This window comes from Larimichthys crocea, chromosome III, assembly GCF_000972845.2.
Source record: "Larimichthys crocea isolate SSNF chromosome III, L_crocea_2.0, whole genome shotgun sequence".
Lineage (NCBI taxonomy): Eukaryota > Metazoa > Chordata > Actinopteri > Sciaenidae > Larimichthys > Larimichthys crocea.
Genome location: NC_040013.1, coordinates 31,673,880 through 31,697,761, shown reverse-complemented (window position 1 = coordinate 31,697,761; position 23,882 = coordinate 31,673,880). Strand labels below are relative to the sequence as shown.

At 40.0% G+C, this 23,882-nt stretch overlaps 1 protein-coding gene across 9 annotated transcripts in view; it reads left to right on the top strand.

Annotated features, from left to right (window-relative positions):
- pde4d (phosphodiesterase 4D, cAMP-specific) overlaps positions 1-22,165 on the top strand; it is a 159,549-nt gene extending 137,384 nt beyond the window's left edge. For 8 of the 9 annotated variants that reach the window (XM_019259892.2, XM_019259891.2, XM_019259894.2 and 5 more), the window contains 13 exons: positions 1,000-1,036; positions 1,118-1,194; positions 1,568-1,617; positions 6,948-7,060; positions 14,522-14,615; positions 14,941-15,116; positions 15,237-15,335; positions 15,438-15,602; positions 15,809-15,908; positions 17,432-17,586; positions 17,740-17,862; positions 18,033-18,215; positions 18,308-22,165. In XM_019259892.2, the coding sequence (XP_019115437.1) occupies positions 1,000-1,036; positions 1,118-1,194; positions 1,568-1,617; positions 6,948-7,060; positions 14,522-14,615; positions 14,941-15,116; positions 15,237-15,335; positions 15,438-15,602; positions 15,809-15,908; positions 17,432-17,586; positions 17,740-17,862; positions 18,033-18,215; positions 18,308-18,826 (1,891 nt within the window). In that variant the 3' untranslated portion in view covers positions 18,827-22,165. Of the gene's footprint in view, positions 1-999; positions 1,037-1,117; positions 1,195-1,567; positions 1,618-6,947; positions 7,061-12,427; positions 13,029-14,521; positions 14,616-14,940; positions 15,117-15,236; positions 15,336-15,437; positions 15,603-15,808; positions 15,909-17,431; positions 17,587-17,739; positions 17,863-18,032; positions 18,216-18,307 lie in introns of those variants that run through there. The other variant, XM_019259895.2, reaches the window with a different exon arrangement.
- Positions 22,166-23,882: the final 1,717 nt, after the last annotated feature.

Here is a 23,882-nt window from a genome sequence, read left to right as displayed (position 1 = left end):
TTGCAAAGGTCAATGGTGAGGTCAGGAAGGAAGAAAGTGTTCAGGAGCCTCTGATGTCTTATGCTGTATTATTTATTGACGCTTGGCCAAGGAGAATTAGAGACACTCTCAAAGTTCATCAGAAGTGCCTGAGTCGGTCTCACATTCTGCCCAACTCATCCTGGTGGATAGACTTTAAACCCCTACAGATAACACCACAAATACTATACGCCCAGAATTAGTCAAAGAGAATGTTTTTATTAATGCAGGTGTTATTGTCAGCATATTCTAGTCTGGAGACACAGATGTCTGTTTACGCAGATTGGAACGTCAACAGCCAGCTATCTATTATGTCTAGGAAGGCAGCAGTAGGTCCCTTCGACCCTGGCGTTGAGATAGACTGGGATAGATAGACAAACAATTAATACTGCCGAGGACCTCAAGGCCCACAAGTGACCTTGTGTAACCTAAGGATAGAAAGTTCCATAACAATGACAAGCCTGCATTTCTTTTGACTTTCATGCCAGACATCTCACCTCACTTGCACACATGGTTGTGTGCAGGACGTGGCTGTGGTCATGAACTGAGCAGTAGTAGACTACTGGACTCGTAACAGTAACACACTCCTGTCCACTGAACAAATGTTGACAGTGTTCACAATCATATTAGCCTGGAGGCCAACGGTATTCTGACTCAGAGTTTTACCTGTTGAAATTTCTTGAGCTGGAACCGAATGACGAATGAGAAACACGTCTGTGAAGAAATCTCTTCAGTTCTCTTACTGACACCTTAAACTGATCTGAAAGTGTTACACACTGTAATGTAGGGCCTCAGCTGGTAGCTCATGTCATGAGCAAACATGTCACTGTGGTAAAGTGCATCAGAGACGCTGAAACTAATCGAATGTGATAACCCCCTCACCCACCTGACTATTAATAAACTCCTCTGTTGTTTAATGTCAATATACTGTAGATCTGCATCTAATATTGAAGCCGCTCTCTTTTTCTTTTCTTTTTTTAGTCATGGTGACGATATGATTGTAACTCCATTTGCACAGGTGAGCATTGGGCCAGTTTTTGTATTGTCAAAGTGGTGAATACTGCATGATTTAACCCTAATATATCATGTTTCCCTTCAGGTTCTTGCCAGCTTAAGAACTGTACGAAACAACTTTGGTGCATTAACTAATCTACAGCAAGACAGAGCATCCAATAAGTAAGTTGTCAAGCTTCACTGTTCGGGTGACATTACAAAACAATAGTCAACATGGCGGCATATCACAACATTCAATCACTGTCACTTTATAATTAAAATGCTCTTCTAAACAAGTGGAAGTGATTTGAAGTCCTCTATCTGTACTGTGTCAAGCGTTAACTCTTAGTCTGGCTTTGCTCGCCCTCTGTTGTTCGTACTGAGTACTACAACAACAGTAGCAATGGTTTGTAAAAGTACCCTCTTCAGTGTGTTGAAATGTGTGAAGGGAGAGTAGAGAGTTTTATATTTTATTTAATATTCCGAGGTAAATTTCTGATTGTATTGTTTTAAAAAAGAAATGTCTCAGTGTGTTGTCTGTTTCCCCCCATGACAGGAGATCACCCATGTGTAACCCACCACCTATCACCAAGACCACCTTTACAGGTATGTGGACAGCAAAGCAACATCATGTGATGTCGTGTGTGTGTGTGTGTGTGTTTGTGTATGTGTGATAAGGAATCAGTTTTTGAATTAGAAGTAACATTTTACGGTAAGTGCCTTTATTTAGCATTTATAAGCAGTATATGAACAAACATATTTCATGAATGGTTCACAACGCACTATAATATTGTTGTAAATAGATATAAATGTAGTGTTAACAGTTGGTTTCTAAACAGATAATGAATGAAAATATAGTTGTAATGATATAAATATGTCTTCATCTCAGAAGTTATAATAGTTCTGTGCATTAACACACACTTAAAATGGTCTTATCTGCTTACAATGACAACATAGTGTGTTATAAACTGTGTATTACATGTTTATATACTGCTTTGGTTGTGGTTGCATGCACTCTTAAATGAGGATAGATAGATATAAAGGACACTGTTGTTGTTATAGTGATGTTGTCTATTGTAGATTGTCAGCATGGTGGTGATAAGGGGCTGGCAAACACAGACATGCCATGCAGGGAGCCAAAGAAAATGAACATAATATTCATTCACGGTCAGTATACAAATATGGATGACATATTTAGCAGAGAATTGGTTCACTGGGGCAAAAGGATGGACAAGAGGAAAAAAAGATAAACAGTACAAGATGAAAACCAAAACAGAATATTTGAGTCAGTAGATGCTGTTTTACTATGTTTTTATTAAGTTTATATAGTTGTGGCCATTAGTGGATATAATATGTTTGTATAGCCAGGATGGTGTCAAATCCACATCCATTCTATTTATATAGACTATATGTACAGATATTTGTGAATCCTGCTTGTATATTCCACAAAGCGGTTTTGTAGACTTACCACTATCTTCACATTCTCCATCATCTTTGTTTAATCATTTTCTTGCTTACTTTCTTCATATAAAGTTCAAAGTAATTTGCCTTGAAGATAATCTATATCATCTATAGTATCACTGTATTGTTTTTGCTTTGACTTATACAATAAAGTGGCCAGTTCTACTTGACTTAGTCGGATGTGTTGTAACTGTTAGACAGACAGCATCTACTGCACAGCCTCTCTAGCCTACTTTAAGAGTTTTGTTGTGAGGAGGACATGGCACAGACAGTCTTAGATGGCTAGAATAGACTTGTCCTTGACAGTCACTTTGCTTTTTAGCAGTATCAATGGCTGTAACCTACCTGGTGTTTGCAGGAGAGACCATATAACCTCTGCCATTAATAAATAATTCCACTGTGTTTTGTTTAGTAGAATAATCCCTTTGGCATGTGAGCACCCATAGAATCAGTTTATGTTTGATTATTATCACAAGGGCTGGAAAGAATAATATACTCCAATATTAAGGGAACCAAACTTGCTTTCTTTCACATATCTGTCTAGACATTCCTCCAAAGAATCACATCCCTGATACATAACCTGTTTATATATGAGAAACTGGTGACATTGTGCTATATTTAGAACACAATCATACTGGTGCACAGCCATTATGGGCCCTGCCATAAACTGGTGACAGCTGTGAGTCATGAGCATGATTGTTTGAGAGTATTGACTACTTGTAATGCAAAGGCTTGCTGAGGCGGCGGCTAAGTCATCTTGCATATAAAGAATAAATAAAGGAAGAATCAGTAATAGTTACTCAGTAAATCAGTGGTAGGATACAAGTGAAATAATGAAGAGTTATGTTCAGGCTTCTCTGATCTTTCTCTAATTTCCCATCTGTCTTCATCCTCTCCTGCTTGTCAATGCATTTTTCTGTTATATGCCATTGACTTGCCGCTCAGATAAGGAAATAAACTATTTTTAGAATCATCTGATCTCTAGTAGAATTAGTAGTTGGGTGACATTTTACCTATTGTGGATAGGAATCGATGGTTAAAGCTAACGAGAGAGATTCATAATCACGCATCAGCTAACAGGGTAATAAATCATGCTCGAATCATGCTCTCACTTAATATATGCAGACAAAGTTTTGTAACATTTATTTATTGCATCTTTTACTTTCCATGGCAACAACTGGGCTTAAGGCAGACTTAAAGATAATGTTCAAATAAATACGATATTTTATTTACATTCCCCAGGCTGCTTAAAAACTATTCAACAGGATTTTAAGAAATCCAAAGTACAGATACTAAAGATGAATATTTAACTAATATTGTCCTTTCCATTTTATCCATACCATTCAAATTCCCACAACATTGCTTTAAGGTAATCAACAGTTTATTTTGAAGCTGCGTGCAATAAAGATCTTTGTATAAAACAACACAAGAGGATGAGGAATGAATCGGATCGGAAACCACATCATTTTATAGGATAAACAAACAATACATTAGCAAATGATGCCTGTCGCATAGTGCATTCTCTTGGACTCTATAGATATCTTCCAGGTTTCATTTGTAAAATTATAAGTGATTGACACATGATGCTATCTTAAAATTAAGCATGAGCAGATGCATGATGAAATTACAACATATGAATTATCTAGGAATCAATATATAAGCATTATTTCCTAGTACTTCAGCCTCTCCTCTTTCCTTGTCTACTTGTCCCTGGATTTTTTCTCCTTTTCCACTTCCTCCTCCTCCTCCTCCTCCTCCTCCTCTCTCATATTCTCCCTCTCACAGTCCGACTTCACTGTCGAGCTGTTCCGGTACGTAGTTTGGCTACAGCCCTGCGTCTGTGCAGCAGAGTGGCCTCTCCGAGCGCCGGTGTCTGATGTCGCACTAAGCATGAGAAGAATGTCATTGACGTCAGTGCAGTTGCTGTCAGAAAGAGTAGCACCCCAGCCACTGACACTACACCAGGGAGAGAGACAGAGCGAGAAAGGGAGTCTGAGAGAAAGAAAGAGGGGAGAGACAGAAAGGAGACAAAAGAGGGAGGAGGAAGGATGTTCAGAGATCAGTGGAGGAAACGAAGAGTGTGGGAGAGGAAGGGGGCTCATGGAAGGAGGGAGGGAGAGATTTGTCAAAGATAGTGAAGCAGGATAGGGGCGAAATTGTTGAGAATAGGAGGTGACAAAAGAGGTTTAGAGATGGTCAGCGGTCCACCATGGAAACAAAAGTGGTGTGCATGTTTCCAAACACAGAGATAATGTTATACTTCGTCGCTCTAAATTGTGATAGTCCTTTAATTTTATATTATATATCATTTTTGACAGCACAGTGTTTTTCCAAAGGCTTTAATAGAGTCTAAATGCTAACTAAATATCTGAAGCTGTTATGGCATCATGTGATTGAATTTGGTCCTTGTGTATTTTAATCTGCCACTGTTTTTTTCCGTCTGTGTAATCGAATTACAGCAAGTGACCCCCACCTCCCAGATCACAGATCACATAGCATTAGGCTTTCCTAAATTAGTGAAGGCATCAATATTAATTGCCTTCAGACTGTGGTGACACATTTATCCATTACGCTGTTTTAGCTATATTGTATTTTGTATTTTGCTATACTCGTGTGTATATATATGAGTAAAATTTCAATGTTTCTCTGTGATTTATAATAGGAAGTTTCTATGTGATGGTCATGAGGAGAGATTCTCTTGTCAGGATGATGAAACAACAAAACTTTAGTTGAACTCATAATCAAAGTATTAGCCATGCCGGGTGCAGGGACGTATGTTACATTGTTGTCAGACTGTGTGTGTGTGTGTGTGTGTGTGTGTGTGTGTGTGTGTGTGTGTGTGTGTGTGTGTGTGTGTGTGTGTGTGTGCGTGTGTGTGTGTGTGAGGATCTCTGACCTTTCAGGTGAAATACTTATACGTTGGTTAATTCTCTGGGTGTTATTCATTGTGTGACATTCTTATAGCTATATGTTCATATTGTCCTCTTAACCTCATTTTATTCTTACTCTGTTGACAAAAAAAATCCACAACAAAGACAATATTGGAGTACCTTGTTTGTTTGTTCACCTCTCACTGGAATTCCCCCCTGCCACACTTACAAGGTGACATTTTCTAAGATAGGCTGACTTTGAATGTGTCATGTTCTTCAATTTCAAATGAAAAGACACTGAAAGATACTTGGATATGGGGCTTGTGACGCCATCGCTCAGCCATCTTCAGCATATCGTGTCATCTATTTGTTCACCTCTCTGTTTTGGTGTATTTGCATGCTGAATACATATTGGCTTGCATGCGCACACAGTTTAGGGAGCTCCCAGCTCTGGCTCCACTCATCTATTACTCCAGTCCATGTTTTGTCATTCTCCCTTCCCCATCCACAGTGCAGTCCTCTCAGGCTTTAGGTACAGCTTGGGGAGAGCAGCACGTTTGGCTACCAGGGACGCCGAAGCAACAGCAGCCCACCCCCTACACACACAACATCTATAGGAAACACTATCCAGCACACACACAGCACTGGATTATACCTTTTGCTTCCCGGATACTATGGATGTTTTTATTGGTAGAGAGGCTAAGGAGACAAAATCATGATGTGTTATGGTTAGCATTTCGTCTGGTGTGAGCGTGTGTGTGTATGCATGTGTGTGTCTGTTTGCGTCTGTGTGTGTGTGTGTGTGAGAGAGATGTCTTTGTGTTTGTTAACCATGTCAGGATGCTGTGAACAATCTTGTGTTTGTTCCGTGCCGGACAGTATTGACATGGATCTTGACTGGTTCTGAGTCTTTCACTGGATCTTCTTTTCCACCGTCCCTGTCTTCCCTCCATCCCTCCTATGGCAAACATGGGCCTACTAAGCAGACTACTGTTCATCCTGCTACATGACTGGAATTACATTTCTCTCATGAATGACAGCATAAACCTCATACACCTAGATCGCTGACTGTGATATGTGTGCTGTGTATGGGAGATAGTGAGTGAGTCAGTTTGTGTGAGATTCCTGCTTCTTGCTGTCGCTCTTTTTTGCTCTGTGGGTTCCCCTCTGTATTGTCTGCTGTGATATTCTTACTGTTGACATTCATTTGGACACCCAGAACTGACTCGGGGTGGCTGTTTGCCATCCATCACCTGCAGCTGTACTCCCTGGAATTATACCTGACTAACTCTTAAAAAGGAAGAATCCAGGATTTGAACTATAGTGCAGTCCACTGGCGGTTTCTTTTTCTCCAAGGGAATCAGTGAGCTTTGCTATAGCTGACCTGTGACTGCTCATCTGTGGGTTAGGATACAGGACAACAAGGCCCTACTCCCAGACCCGCACAGCTGGCTCACCTGTCCAGTATGAAGAGTCACCCATGTGTCTTCTCGGGGTATCCCAGCTTAGCTGTATGTGGGGTGGGAGACCCCGGGCCTGGACCGTCCACTAGCCCTCTGAAGCGGGCTCTTACTGATCCCTTGCCCTCCTGTCTTGCCCCTGCAGAGGAGGCCTACCAGAAACTGGCCACTGAGACCCTGGAGGAGTTGGACTGGTGTCTGGACCAGTTGGAGACCCTGCAGACAAGACACTCAGTCAGCGAGATGGCCTCCAACAAGGTAAGAATAACGAAAAAGTTTACAGCTACTTGTTGAGGCAAAGCATTAAAGTACTTGTAATTCTCAAGATCCCAACATCTGTAGCATCTGTTCTAAGAACTGACATGGCTTTTGGGTTTATCTTTCAGTTATGTTGTGTTGTTTAAACATGCTCAGAAACTGCTACCCAGGATCAACTTTGGTTTGAGTGTTGAGTGAAGCTTAAACATACAGTGTAGTGCAGGCCAATCCACACTCACTGTACTGCTGCATTTCCATACATAAATGGAGAAACTATAGGGTGTAAAGTAAATTTAGGAATTTTCTCAACTAATATATGCTGTGTGATCATTCAGTAGCATTACAATCTTTGCCCAATAATAGGCCAAGCTGATATGCAGCATAATAAATTGCTATTATTTAGTAAACATGACCTCTTCTACATGTGACCTGCTCCTTTACCATCAAGCCTCTCTCCCTCTGTTCATTAGTAAAGTGTTTATGAACCCGTAGTGGTTATTATTTGCGCATGAGGAGTTCACTGCTCCTCTGTTGTTAATTATGTTCTGTTCTATGCACGTTATGTGCTTTAATGCTGTTTTCAGCACTCAGCCAAAACAGTGCACATTGGACTGTTCGTGTTGGATTGTGTGTTAGCACCATCATGAGTTGTGCTGTGAGTATGCTCAGTCGCCAACAGTTTCTGTGTATATATACATATATATTGTATATATATTTATATGTGTGTGTGTGGAGGGAGGCTGCTATGCCACTCTGAATGCTGATCAGCTCTGGGCTCTGGTGATGTCACACACTGTGATGTCACACGAGGGGGGAGGTGGATCAAAAGGAGAGGCGGGGAGGACGGACAGACAAAGGAATTGCACAAACGCTCACCGCTGATGGTAGAACACAATCGCATGCATGACCGGGACATCTGCCTCATTCAAAAGTGAAAAGATTTGTAAAAAAAATTGAAAAAAAAAAAAAAACTGTGACATGCGCTGAGCACTTACCATTGCTCACAAGCACAGCTATCTCTGGTTGTCATGGCAACAGCCACAGGCCCAACCAGCATCACTCCAGCAACACACACACACACACACATATCATAGGTAATACAGTCACTATATCTCCCACACATCGCTATTACTTTATGTCTTTGTCCTGCCGACTTTCATTTATCAACACTCAACATGAGCCTAATTCATAAATGAAGGAATGTCCGAGAATCTGCACCTCATGTCCTCTGAATGTGATGTCCGCGGAATATACCACCATGAATACTCGTGCTTAAGCCGTGTCCTTTAGCAGTCACATTGTGCAGCTGCTGTTTTTTTTGTGTTTGCTTTGTGAAAGTAATAGTAGTAGCTCTGCTTCCAACACATCTCAGTAAAGACCCCTGACCTGGGAAAATAATGCATGTCAGCTCTGAATATGAGCACTCTTAAAGTTGCTCCATGAAGCCCAGGTGCTGCTATATTAGTACAGTAGGTCAAATAAGGTAACATACCTGTTTGCCCTAAAGGGTCTCACACCAGTTCAAAAATATACTCTACAAACAATGCTTATTTTACGTTTTGATGTCGTAGGCTATGTGGAGTGTAATACTGAGCTCAAAGTCAAATCGACCTGCCATAATCTTTTAGATGAATGCTTCATCGCATTGGTGGTTTCAGTTTTGGATGCTCCTGTGGTTGCTTTTTCACCTTTTGTGTGGATGTAGGTATAGGTGTGAAATCAGCAGCTGGTCTTCCTCTGGCTCTGCCTCATTGCAAGTGAGGTTTGATCAGCATACGTCTTTGTGGGGACTGCTCGGACCTACCTTAGGTTAAAGAGAGTCGTTTCTAGTGAAGATACGAGCAGAACCTTCCAGTGTGTTGGTTGTGTTGTGATCCAGATTAGTGGCAACTTCTGTTTAATGTCGGCTCTTTTGCTGTAGAAATGACTATTTATTTCTTCTTTACACTATCTGCAGGTGTGTTTAAAGGGGAGGTCAAAGGGTGCATGTCCCACTCAGAGAATTTAAATTATATACTTTATTTTCAGTGCTTGTGGACCATTTTTTATACAAACACATGGTGCAAAGTCTCCAGCAGTGTGCCTGGCTAAAACCATAATGTTGGAGATGCCAGAGTGTGTCATGGGTGTCTATGTTGCAACATTTAAAATATTTTGTTGGTAGCCACAACATAGTGGGATGTCTTACAACAACGACACCAAATTCTAACATTCACAGATGGTGCAGATCGAACTTGAATTCTGTTTAATTTGGCAAACCCTTAAGGACACACTCATGAGCTTGAGACGACACCATATATTTAGCAGTCGAGTGTTTGATTTCCTTTTCTTTGACTTTTTTTTAGGTACACAAGCCTGCTCAATACATCTGCCCGCAATTTGTTTTCCTTATGATCAGTATAGATAATGTATGGAGAGTGACACACTCTCAAGCAGTAATCAGCAACAAACCTGTCTAAATGGGTCTTTGGATGGGGGGCAACAGAATGCAAAGATTGCCTCAGAGTTTGTTAGGATAGTCGGAGTAGGCTACACTTAATTGTTTTGAGCTGGAACCCAATCTCTGTTTGTCTTATTATTCTTACTAACTTGCTATTATTATTATTATTATTATTATTATTATTATTATTATTATTATTATGAATATTATTATTAATATTATATCATTCAAATGCTACTATTAGCATGCTTGCAGTAGTAATCTGTTGGAATACCAGCACTTCCAAACAGCAAGGCACTTTACAGTTTTATAAATTTTTTGTGCTCAGGCTTTGCTGATACCTTTTATTTTGTTGTATTTACTCTGCTATATACAGCTTTGTTCTTAAACGTTAGATCAACTTCAGCCAGGAGACTCTGTATCGGATCATCATTGCGTTAGTAACTCGGTAGTTCACATGTGCAGGTCAAAGTTGTTCTTCAGTAACCGAACAAGTTGCTCCTGAACTGAGAAAGTTAGGTCGGTTAGAATCTATCTCGATTGATCTAGTTATCTTTGCCTCTCTCTGTCTTTTGGTTATTATTCGCTCTCTTACTGTATCACTCTAGTGTCTTACCACTTAACATGACCGTTTAGCTATTTATAATGAAATCTTCTGTACATGCTGTATACATTTTTGTCTTGGACAGCAGACTTGCTTCTCGCAGTCAGTGGTACATTCACTGTAAACAGTAGCAGCAATTAGAGTGTGCCTGCTCTGGCTGTATTCGGTAGAGAGGGGGCGTCTGCCACCAGAATAAATGTGCAATGTGAGAAAAGACACAAATGCAACAGAGATCTGGAGGTGTCGTGGGCTATATGCAGCAGGGAATGGATATTTTCAGTCACTCCAAATTACACACAAGTCACAGCTAGGCATGGTGTGACACTTTCCAATTTTTACCCAATAGTTTGTGTTCACACCTTTTGGCTAAGCTATCAATATGTGTGTGTACTATATTTGTCTGATAGAGAGAGAGGGAGGGTTTGTGTAGATAGGGTGTCTGTGGGCGTTATATTTGTGTATATGCTTCTGTGGGGAGTAAACTGTGTGTGTGTGTGTGTATGTGTGTGGTGGGCCTGTGCTGGCCTGCTTGGCTCTGAGTCAATCAAAGCTGCTGGATCTCAGTTAGCCAGTTGTCTCATCTGCTCCAGCGTAGCTGTAAATTACTCACAGTGCCAGGCTGGCTGTAGAGGTGCGGTGTAAAGTAAGCAGAGACAGGTTTGGTCCCTTTTCAATCCATGTAGCTACTGGACCATCACAGACACACAACACATGCACGTGCACTTGTGCATTCACACACACACCAAGAGGAAGAAAAAAGAGATCTCTTCTTCCCAGAATGCCAGGTTCATAGACGGTAGAAGATTCATGATTAAAGATTCAATTATGTATATAAACTGTATTTTCTAAATGATAAATGTATTTTTTAGTTGGTGTAGTTAATTCTGTATATTGTATTGAGCCCCATCACCATTAAAGTGGCTAAAATTAATATTCTTGTGTGAAAACGATGTGAAAGGGGTCACTGGTAGTGAGTTTCAGCTCATTGTTTAGCTGTCCACCTTACAGGTGGCCAAAAAATCTGCAGGTTTAAACAGTTAAACTTTATGTATCAAGTGAAAATACTGCACTGTTGCTCTCTTTATTCCACAGTTAAATAGACTCATTTATTGATGAGAAGGGATAAACCTTGCAATGTCCCCAAACAATGTGGCTTTCCGAATTCTCATAAATCATGCCAAATCCTTTCAATATGGCCGCAGTATAGTATTTGTGTTTATTTTTGTGCAAGAAACTATAAACTGCTGTGAACCCATTTACTAAACCTAACAGCCATATGAACCCAATCTAAACTATTATCATTTATAAAATAAAAACATGCTGTGTTTTGATTGCAATTAACAGATATATATGCCAGAAATAATGGCAATTACAAAATGACCTCATGATGGCAATTTAAATGTATCAGGTCTGCCATGATGACAAGCAAACAGCTTTTGAAATATTAGTTTTCTGGGCAGAGTTCAGATCAGTAAGGACCATACTAACTTAGTTTATAGTAAAGTAACGCTGGAATCATGTAACACACATATTTTCAACAGTTAGACGGGGAGTACAACTTCCTCACTTAAATTTTTCCAAAATGTCTGCCAGTGAAATACCTTCATGACGTTATTCCTATTTACACACTCGCATTTTGTCTTGTTTTATTTTGAAATTATTATCGATGGGGAAAAATCTATTGAAAACCTCAGTGAAGGTTTGATCCTTGTTGTCCTCCAACTAAAAAAAACTAGAGCACCAAGAGTTCAGGGACACACACAGCAGCCTGTGTGAACACACTGCTTTCAGTTTCTGTCCTACTGAGCCCACTTCAGATAACTGTGACGCTCATTCTTTTTGCAAGATTAATTGGTTTTCGTGTATTTACATCATCCCATCAGTGATGTTACTGTGACTCACCTCACCTCGCATGAATACTGGCACAAAAGCTCACCTCACCTCAATTTTTTCAGTGTTGTCTCATGTCGGATGAGGTAATCCGGTCTTGTACATAACACTGTGCAGAAGGGCAGGTCAGTGTGCATATGCACAAGTACTATTGCAAACACACAAACAAACATGTACTGTATGTACACACACACACATGCGCAAAATCACATCCTACTACACCACAGGAATGGAAGAAAAGGGAAAAAAGGGAAGGGGTAGATTTTCCACTGACTAGTCCCGGCCAATCACACAGCAGGTGACCTCAACTCAGTTCCAATCTAAGCCAATCAGAGGTGATGATGAGCTCACACTTCTTCCATATCTGCGTCCTGATTTGCTGCTGTTGTGTGACATAGTGAGAGAAGCAGCCTGTGCTCTTCACATGGGAGCTTGTGTCACACACACACACACACACATAGACGCAGTTAAGCAGTCAGCCCTGTTTAGGAGCTGTTGACACAAACATTTTCTGCTGTCCTGGTGCTTTGGCATCTACCAAGCATCCGCACCATCATCAATTATTCACAACCTCAGCAGCGTGTCCCTGTATCCGAGTGTGTGTGTGTGTGTGTGTGAGAGAGTGTGTGCACATGTCCGTGTGTATCCCTATGTGTGTGTGGTCACGATATGCTGTCATCTTTTGGGAGCCACATTCCCACCACTCCTCTCTCAGAATCTGCTTTTCCGCTCTTCTTCTTGGAACATGGGCTCGTTTCTGTGGATATTCGCAGGACAGAAACAAGATGCATCATTTATGGACTCTGTACGGCAGACTTACATTGAACCTCTTCAGGTTGAGGTCTTTTTCACTGGCAAGAACTGCGGACTGTTTTTGTTAGCTGCCTAGTGCTTTCATAATCTGAATTGTGCGCTTGACTTGACTTGAACTTGGGCTATAAACCCGTACCTTTCTGTCTCTGGATCTATTTTGTTGATTTGTCAAAATGCCTGAAGCAAATTATCTGCTCTCTGTGTCCTGGGGATATATAAAGGTAAGATTTGGTCTCTGATTAGTGTATTTGAAATAATTATTCTGGTGTTTTATGTAATGTTATCCTTTAAAATAATTTCCAGAGAGTGGAAGTTCTTTTCGTAACTGAGGTTTATCCTTGATCCAGATTTTGGTTTTGCGTCAGCAAGGTTATAAGAGCCCATACTGTATATAGCTCCTCACCGACATGTCGCCCCTGGAACAATGCTTCGTAGGTGTGTCATTTGTGGATTCATCAGCCATGTTGATGTATCTGTGATGGTGAGCGCTGAAGGTGCTTTAAAAGGTGTAGCGACATGGCTGTGTGTACAGCATCGAAGAATATATGTTTTCAAGAGTGTTTAGACTTAAAAGCACAGATATTTTTACTACACCTCTAAATTGTTGAATACTTGTCTGTCATTTCTGATTCTTTTAATGCCATGAAGGCTCTCTTAGATGGATTAAAGCAGTAGAGCTCTGTGAAGATGTTTTTGGGTCAGCAATCCTCTGGGTAGTTGGGTTGCTCCATATTTATTTATACTTATAATTATTTATATTATTTTTAGGTTAGCCACAAATCTGAATTAAAAGAGCAAACATCTTTAAATTCATTTTTTTTTCTGTGACCTATTTAATTAGATTTCATTTATTAGTTTTTATAATTAAATGTCATGTAAGTACAGCTCTACCTGAAATGCGTTTGTCGCTTTTCTACTCTACTGCCTCTTATTACCTGACAAAGGCACACTAGAAATACTTCCTTTGCCTCTTGTGTCTCCATTTTAAAAAAGCGTCATCCTATTGAATGATCTCTGTGTCATTCAATAGGATGTCGATACACAGTAAGCATTCTGCAGTGTTGTCATGGTCTATTTTAAGTGATCAGTATTGGTTCAAATAATTAATCAATCTACATACATTATGCTTTTAAACTAAAGCCAGTCAGTTCAGACAATACAGCAGCTTTGTTCCAGAGGTTTTTCTTTTGTTTGCAATCCATTTTGTAACTCTGTTGTTTTGCAACCACTTTGGGAAATACCTCATTTCGAGCGTTCCCCTTCACATCAATCAGTTTGGTCTTCAAATCAAAAGCCTGAGCTAAATTTGGGTCTGCCACTCCAATTAGACACAGCGGAGAGAAGAGAGAATGGGATGGAGGAGGGAAGGCGAGCAGCATGTAGTGTGGAAGAGAAAAAACTGAAAAAGAAGTGTTTGTGTGTGTGTATTTCTTTAGAAATGTTGACATTCCTGGGTACAGTTTCTTTGATGTGACAGAATAAAATCAATAAACTCATTTGATTTATTCACTGATATTTGTATTAGTGGTCTTGCACAGTTTTTTTTTTTTTCATTTACAGTCAAATTAGTTAATTTGACTTGAGTTGTGTTTACAGTTTCTGTCCATTTATTTAAATATGTATATGGTTTCTTTGAGTACCAACTCATTTTTCTGCTCCATATTATACGCTGTGAAACCCCTCATCTGTATGTGTGTGTGTGTCCCTCTTTCAGTTCAAGAGGATGTTGAACAGGGAGCTGACTCACCTATCAGAGATGAGCCGTTCTGGGAACCAGGTGTCTGAGTTCATCTCCAGCACCTTCCTGGGTGAGTGGATGACACAAGCGGATAGACTCACTGGTTTGGAAAAAAAAAGAAAAAAAAAAAGAACAGTCCATTGTGCCTTAAAGGTAGAAAAAAAAAAAGAATATCGTGCCAAACTTAAGTGAGTCAGTGGTTTCCTCTTCTGTATATGGCCAACACATGCAGTATATCCGTTTTTTAAAGGTCGAAGTGTTCTACCTAAATTGGGGTATGATTAGTATCAGAATTCAGCCACTATTTACAGGAAGGAACTATTTTTTTCTTTGGTTGAACCACTACACTGCCTAACTTCATCCCTTATATTCACCTTCTGCTTTTGTCTCTCCAGACAAGCAACATGAAGTGGAGATGCCATCCCCACAGACGCAGAAGGAGAAGGAGAAGAAGAATAAGCCCATGTCTCAGATCAGTGGGGTGAAAAAGCTGCAACACTCCTCCAGCCTCACAAACTCTAATATCCCTCGGTTCGGCGTCAAGACTGAAACCGAGGATGAACTCGCTAAGGTGTGTTTTTATGTGCCCTGACAAATTGCATATTCACATAAATACATACTATCTCACATTTTATTTGGGGTATGCCAAGAAAAAAATAAAAAGGTTTAAATGTGTCTCTTGCTTTTTCAGGAGCTGGAGCATGTGAATAAATGGGGCCTTAACGTTTTTAAAATCTCAGAGTTCTCTGGGAATCGGCCACTGACAGTCATGATGTACACAATATTCCAGGTAATGACCATCACTTTTTATCTTCCACTCCCAAATAAATGCTTGTTAAATCCAAAAAAATGTCGTGACTATAAACTCCCTCCTGTGCTTTCTGGTTTGCAGGAGAGAGACTTGTTAAAAACTTTTAAAATTCCACTTGACACCTTTATAACATACCTGATGACCTTAGAAGACCATTATCATGGTGATGTGGCCTACCATAACAACATTCATGCTGCTGACGTCACCCAGTCAACTCACGTGCTGCTATCCACCCCCGCCCTCGAGGTATGTATGCACACATGAACACACTCGCACACACGTAAAAACGTATACACATATGCACAATCTCGCTTCTACAATCAGCTTCAATCAAACCCCTGCTCAAAGTCCAATCAATGGCTCTTACTCGCAAGGATATTTTTGTCCAACGATTTGGTTCTCTCATCAATGACCTCCCTCCTCCCCTCTGTGCTTTGGTTCTATTCTTCCAGGCTGTGTTCACAGACCTTGAGATCCTAGCTGCCATCTTTGCCAGTGCAATTCATGATGTGGACCATCCTGGAGTCTCCAACCGGTTCCTCATCAACACCAGTGAGTCTAAATACGGTGCCGTCTTAGCAGCTACGTCAGTGGCTCAACAGTCATTAGTGCATATTCACAACACACATTCACAGATACCCAGGTGGGAACATGCACACTGCAGCCTTTGCTTAACTATAGCACGCACATACACACACTGACACATTGCAGTCAGTTTTGGTCATCCTTTCTCACATAAATGAATATAATGCCTATTTACTGTGGATTGATGATAAAAACTGCCCAAGCCAGAGCACACATAAAGACATGTGCACACGTGCATGACTCCACAAGCACGTGTTTATTTAGTCAGGTGTGATGGGCTTGTGATGTGATTCCAAAGCAGACTTCAAAGAGGAGATCAATATTGTCCTCAATAGTGCCCTTTTCTGGCAACACATTTTCTCAGGAATAGAAAAACCCTCCAAATACGTGAATGTGCACGTGCACCTTCGTTTGGCATCTTATATGGCATAAGTGCTGTTGTTGAGGTGGGCTGTTGGCGAAGGTGTTATTTTGCCCTGACCTATCAGCAGTGACATCTCCTCCTTGGGGTAGTGTTTTCTAAGAGCAGCTTGTGTAAAGCTGTGTTAATCTCATCCACACTTACTGCCTTATTTGTTGCGAATTTTGTGATGCCAGCTGGGAGACAACACAATACAGGACCTGTTTGAATTGTTTGATTTTGGCATATTAATGAATTAAAGCAATCAGAAGGTCTAGAATCAAGGTGCAATACAATGGATAAGGATAAGCCAAAGACCTTATTGTAAAGGGACAGAAAATACAGTATTTATAAGTTCTGTCAATTGTCTAGAGTTTTGGTATTTTTAAAATGTATTTTCTTTTCATTGCTATAAGCATGACAAGCAAAATCCTGCTTGCCTCAGACAGAAATCAAGTAGATTTGTTCAAAATCTGACAAAATACAAGAAAAACTATGCATGACTAGATACCACCAGGGCAGTGGGTTCATGGTGTTATGTTGATAACTGAAGTACCCTCAAGCAAGAGACTGAAAGTCTGCTAAAATTTATATCCAACAGGTATGGCTTTAAACAGCCTCTCTAAAGACCATTACAAAGGTTCCTGTTGCATGAGAGCATTAGTAATGCTTTACCAGAAGAGAAAAGACACTGTGCAGTCTCACGCTCTTAACACACAAAATGTGTTGTGCTTCCCATAAGCCCAAATGGGGAATCCCTCCAGTAAAGACGGTGTGAGTCATCCTAGTTAGGAGCCACCAGAATGATCTTCTGTCAGCCACTGAGCAACAGAGCAGGATCCCCTTTCTCCCTTCTGCTGCTCTGTTCCACTGTGGCCACGACTAATGCATCTTAATGGAAAATCTAAATACAGATAGAGGACCTTCAAATGACCCGGAATGGGGAAACCTCTCAGCGGAAAACATGCTTGTGCTTTCTTCTGCTACAGCAATGAATGAATAATGCTTGTTTAATGCATGCTTAATAATGTTTTGAAACCTGAAAAAACACAATTCACCAAACTGATTATCGATCTTGTCCTGTGTACAGATTCAGAACTAGCGTTGATGTACAATGACGCATCGGTTTTGGAGAACCACCATCTAGCAGTTGGTTTCAAGCTTCTACAAGAGGAGAACTGTGACATCTTCCAAAACTTGACCAAAAAACAAAGACAATCACTGCGAAAGATGGTCATTGACATTGTAAGTGAAAAAGATTTAACGTCTCTTCTTTACTGTAGCTCGTTCAGTGGGGAGGCTAACAGGGAAAGATATTAAGAGGAATGCATCATGTGCACTACATCATACATTCATTCAGTCACTGTTGTGTTCACCGTTTGTTCTGGGTATTTCCAGGTGCTAGCAACAGACATGTCCAAGCACATGACTCTACTGGCTGATCTGAAGACTATGGTGGAAACCAAGAAGGTGACCAGCTCCGGTGTCCTGCTGCTGGACAACTACTCTGACAGGATACAGGTCAGAATAAACCAGCCAATCAGTAACAAAGCGATTCTTTAACACTGTGGTTTGGTCTATTTTTTGTATACTTTTTGATATCAGTGGCAAAAAAAACATTAGTTTCTAGTCACTCCAAAAAGTGATTGTTTAGTGCATCAATTATATCATTATATCATCATTATGTTCAGGTTCTCCAGAACATGGTGCACTGTGCAGACCTGAGCAACCCTACTAAACCTCTCCAGCTGTACCGGCAGTGGACAGACCGCATCATGGAGGAGTTCTTCAGCCAGGGTGACCGAGAGAGGGAGAGGGGTATGGAGATCAGCCCCATGTGTGACAAACACAATGCTTCGGTAGAAAAGAACCAGGTAATATACACAGAAACATTTACTGTGGATGCATTTTGTGCATAGACACACACTGAGCAACCTGTATTCCCCCCCCCCCATGCTTCCTGTAGGTTGGTTTCATAGACTTTATCGTTCACCCTTTGTGGGAGGCGTGGGCTGACCTGGTCCACCCGGACGCCCAGGACATCCTGGACACGTTGGAAGACAACAGGGAGTGGTACCAAAGCACCATCCCCCAAAGCCCCTCTCCCACCTTGGACGAGCCTGAAGATGGCACTCGACCCCCAGGAGGGGACAAGTTCCAATTTGAGCTCACCCTGGAGGAGGACGGGGAGTCGGACACTGAGAAAGACAGCGGCAGCCAGCCGGAGGAGGAGGAAGAGGAGGAGGAGGAAGAGGAGGAGGAGGAGGAAGAGGAGGAAAACAGCTGTACTGACTCTAAAACACTCTGCACGCAGGACTCTGAATCAACAGAGATTCCTTTGGACGAACAGGTGGGGGAGGATGACGAGGAGGAGGACGAGGTAGCGGAAGAGGGGGAGACACCTTGCTCACAACCGTGTGTCGTGGAGGAAGAGGTAGCAGATGAGGAGGAGGAAGAGGAGAAAGAGAAATCCCCACACACATAGCAGTTTATGGACAGCACCTGATTAACTGTTCTTCTTAGTAATGACAGATGATTATTTATAGAATATTTTTGGGTTTTCTGGAGTCTGTCTGTGTTTTTTATACATCTATGTTTATGGTTCCAAAGCGTGTGCTGCTCCTCCACCTTGGCCACTCCTCCTGTCAGCTTTGTTCAGACACGCCCACCGGTACTTCTTCAAGTTTTTTTGCACTCAGGAAAACTCCTTTCCATTCCCAGTTTGTACTGAAGTGGTGTGTCTTTATTTCACTTTGACACCTCCCCTTTACAAGCTTAAGTTTAGGACTCCGCTTCGTCTCAGCCTTGCCTGAAAGTTTAGCAGTGTTTCTGTGTTTTATCAAGTGCCCATACTCTACAGTGACGGTCATCGGTGTGTTCAAGGAGAATCTCCCTCTCGGTTAGGTCATTTCCTCCCCACTGCGAATTAGGAGGCGTTTTTTAATGCCACTGTTCTGCTGAAAACCTGGCGGGTCGCCGCAGAGATGAAAGCTGCAGCACACTGGGGAGCTTTTCGAGACACATTTCTGATGTCGGAAGTCTTCCTTGAAAACCTGACTTATACAAAGCTCAAATCTAAACAGCCATGATGCTGTCCTAGACCTCTTTAATTTTGTATTGTACTGTATGTAAGATTCAGATATTTTCTAGAATTTACTTTTGCAATCCTAGGCTTTTGTTTTTATTAGCAAATAAGATTAGAGAACTTTTGGACACCAAATGGGGAGAAATGTGTCAGTGTTTTGAAGGTTAGATTACATGAGGAGTGTTCTAAGGTGTTTGCACTGCTCCGATAGCATTTATACTACTATTCCCATGCCACTATACTCATAATTGGTTAGTCCTGTGAGTTGAAATTTAGAACTTATTCAAAATAACTCTTGTATGTTGTTGAGTTTTCACTGAGAAGGAAGCAGGAAGCTGAAGTCTTTACTGCTTCACTCTCATTGAAATTGTCTGTGATGCGGATGAAGCCTTTGAATTTTATTATTGTTGCCTGCAGTTCTTTTGAACACATCCTGAGACAATGCAATGCTTTGTAGTTGATACAAAAAGCACCTTTTTTTTAAAAAGCTTGATTAGTGCTCCGAATATACAGAAATAGTAATGGTCTTTAAAAACTACTGGGGTGATTTTTATACCAATGTTCTGAAAGCTTTTCTCTTCCTTTTCTTTTCTTTCTTAGTCTGATGCACACATCACCACAAGCTCCGTACTTGCTTGTTTCCAGGCCACTTTTCTGTTAAGCTAAATTAATTTTCATCATGGTAATGTTTAATTTTGCCATCTCAACATTAAACCAAGTTGCTGTCTTTGTTTTTCGACAAGACAATCAGCTCCGTCGCGTAGTCATCAGATAAGACTATCCTCTACTTAGATACTCTAATGCACTGATATATTCATATATCACCACTTAAATATTTTTAATATATTTAAACACCCACACATAAATTCTTAGGCTTGAACAGTGCTGTCTTACACCTCGGCCAAGAGTCTCTTTCTCATTCACCTGATTCTGTTATTTATTGATATATTTTTCTATTTGTTGAGTCGTTTTTGCAATATAAAGGTGGTACAGTAAATATTTCACTGTAGCATAGACCACAGTACAGGCTTGCCAGTTACAATACCCAAATATACTTTTCTTTTCTCTCTGTGTATATAAAATATAGAAAATCAACAAATGTAAAAAAAAACAACAAAAAAACACACAAAAAAACCCCACTTGAAATACTGCACACTGCTTTTTTAAGAGTGCTTGTTTTTGATTATCTGTCATTTCCAAACTTTTTATTTAATCTTTCATTTTGTGCCAAGATTTATTTTTCTCTCTCTCTTTTTTTTTCATCCTCACCCGATGCCCTTACCTGTAATAAAAAATTTCTGGTTTTATCGCTGTTTACAAACATATATTTATTGTGCTGTATATAATATATAATTATTAATGTTATTACTATCATAATGCCGTTTGTCGTAAAATGGTTGATTCTTATCATCCCTTTTGGTGATGGTGTGGCTGTATTATGTACCTCTTGTTGAGAGAATGTTTATTACACATAAGCTTCAGTGTAAAAAAAAAAAAAAAAAGATCCATGGACATGTTGCTTATCTGAGATCTAGCTCAGTGAAGAGAGGGGGAAAGCCAAATTGTTTTTTAAAAAGAAACTGTTCCTTGGCCCATGGGCTGTGCCTTAAATTAAACGCATGTCATTTACTTTAGCCTTTTTTTTTTTCCTAGTTTATTTTCTAGTTCTCTTTTGCTGCATTAGTGAATCTTTTGGCTTGGGTTGGCCTGATCTCCTGTTGGGAATTTGAAAATGTTGCCTTTTTACTATCACAGCCAAACACACAAATTGCTCTATCAAAAATGTGGCACTGGAAAATACTTACACTCGATACTACAGGGAGATTCAGGTCAACCACAAGTCACAGATTTACTACTTGAGTGACGTGTGGCCTATAGCCGGATGTCCAAGAGTCGTATTTGCTGTAGACCTGGTCTGAACAACTCGCACCTTCCTTCTGCCCTGCCACTACACTCAAAGATGTGACACAACTGGTGGAGTGTAAACGACATGGTAGTAACTTTGCTGTGTCTGTGCAGAGATACTGCAGTGTCGTCTACGCAACCACGTGGTTGTATCGCAGCTACAAACACTGAATGGAGCAACGGGAGTGTGTAGTTGCTGCTTGACCACAGCCTACGAAGCACAGAGGCTTTGAGACACATCTGCATGTTCAGCCACTGCTGCATTAATTATGGCTGAAACACTGACAGTGTGTTGCTTATCTATGCTCGGCCCACACTTCCACTCACATTACTTGCAATATCCAAAACCACTGACATTTTTATGCCTGGGCAGGAGAAGGGTTTAGTATATTTCTGTAGTGAAAGGGGGTTGGTGGGTGGGGGGAGGGATCAGGGTTTGGGTGAGCACATCATTGTCCCGAAAAATGGGACTCTTCTTTTGACACACATACTGTAGATTTTAAACAGCCCTGGACCAATGGAAACAGTGGGTTCTTTTCTCATTATGTGTTCTATTTTTTATGGTATGAAAGGAAAACACAAACTGTAACTTTGAAAAAAAGGTCTTCAGGACAATTATTTTTTGGGTTATGTCTTTAGAATGCCAACTTGTCTGGAAGTTTCACAAGACAATTAAAATGTTATTTTAATGGATTTCTTGTTAATTGCAGTTTATTGGATAGCACTGTAGATCATACAACTTTATGTAAAAAATATTTTAAAAAAACAATGAAAAAAAAAAGTTTTTATATGCAATGGATTAAATAAAAGCATGGGTTGATTCTGCCTACTCAATGGTTTCCTGTTGTCACTGTTTCAGATGGTAACATACGACGTACATGGAAGCAACGTTCATTTGCTTCACTGAAAAGAAGCCTAACAAGAGATTTTCTGAAAATCCTGAACTTTCTATTTTCTATGTTGACATCCTGAGCCAACATTACCTACCAGCAGTTTGCAGCAGTTTGTTGCAACAGAGTTGCAATGCAGCAGCCAGATAACATCAGAGGGAAAACCAAAAAACTTTTTCTTCTTAAAACATGATCCGGTTTCACCAAAATAAGTAAAATGATTTGGTGGTGTGTGCCGTAAAGGGTTTTGCACTTCTTGCAGAAGATTGGAGCACAAAGTTACAGAGTGTAAGAACAAATGTGCAGAGTGGACATGATAGAGGCACCATTTACCTGATGTCTTCATGAGTGTAGCATCAAAATAATCCAAATTAATTTTCTACATTTTATGGTAGAAAAGTTACACAATGGGGCCTTAAGGATGAGGTCTGTAGATGTTCAGTACTGTGCTACAGAGAGTTATGTTAACTTTACTAACTTTGCTTTTAGTAAATATACCTATTTATTATTCTTTATTTTGCAACAATTTAGTTAAAGTATTGGTGTACTACTTGTCTCTGAGTGCCTATATTGCCTTCAGCATTATCTGCTGTTCATCAGAGCCAACAGTTATCACTGCAGACCTGATAAGGAAGACAATTCCTTATCAATTTTTTTTAAGACAAAAAAAAAACAGTAAGTAATTATTCATTTCATTGAATATTTACATATTGCATATTTAGTTTTTATATTATATGTAGAATAAGCATATCATTTTATTAAAGATTGCTACTGGATATTTTATCAAAAACTATAAAAGATATGGATTTGCCCGTTCCAAGACATTTATAACTAATGAGCATGAACAATGCACTGACTGAGGGCCTGTTCTCTCTACGGGCCTGAGTGCAACAATACAACCTACATTGTCTATATTTACACCCTTGGCATATTATTATATATTATATTGGATTATTATTTCTGAGGCTTAACTCTTTAAGAAGTATTTTCTTGTTGTAGGTGACTGTGAAGCTACTGTTTACCCATGTTAGACATCTTTCTATCTAAGTATGTTGTTGTTTTATCTACAACAATGCAAAATGTTTTTTATAAAATGATCACAAACTTTGTAAATTCAAAATCTTTGACAATATGTGTCTACAAAAACAAAAACAAGTTAGGTACAAAATACCTCATAATTGTACAATACTTGAGTATATATGGATTAAGTTATATTTCACAACTGGTGTTATATTATTGTATATTAGATTAATATTATTGATGCATACACATGTAAGTAGAACTGTTGACTAGTTCATGTTAGTTCATACTGCAAGCTTGTTACTAATATATCAGTTAATTCTAAGTAAAATCCTCAAAATAACTATAAAATAATTATTTTCCTCTGAAATGTAGTGAAGTAGAAATATTAAGTAGCATAAAATGCAGGCCTAAGTAATCAAATAAAGTACTTGAGTGAATGCATTTTCCACTACTGCACCTGGCAGGTTAAAAATGTATAATGTCAAATGTTCCATATTTATCAGGAGCTGCAATATCATGGCACAGATGGTAGCACTCCAACACTAGGTGGTGTATGTTGCCTACAAATGAAACGAGGCGTCTTTGCTGCAGCAACAGAAGAGAGCAATGCTACTGTGACAGCAGGTCCCAGTTAGAGG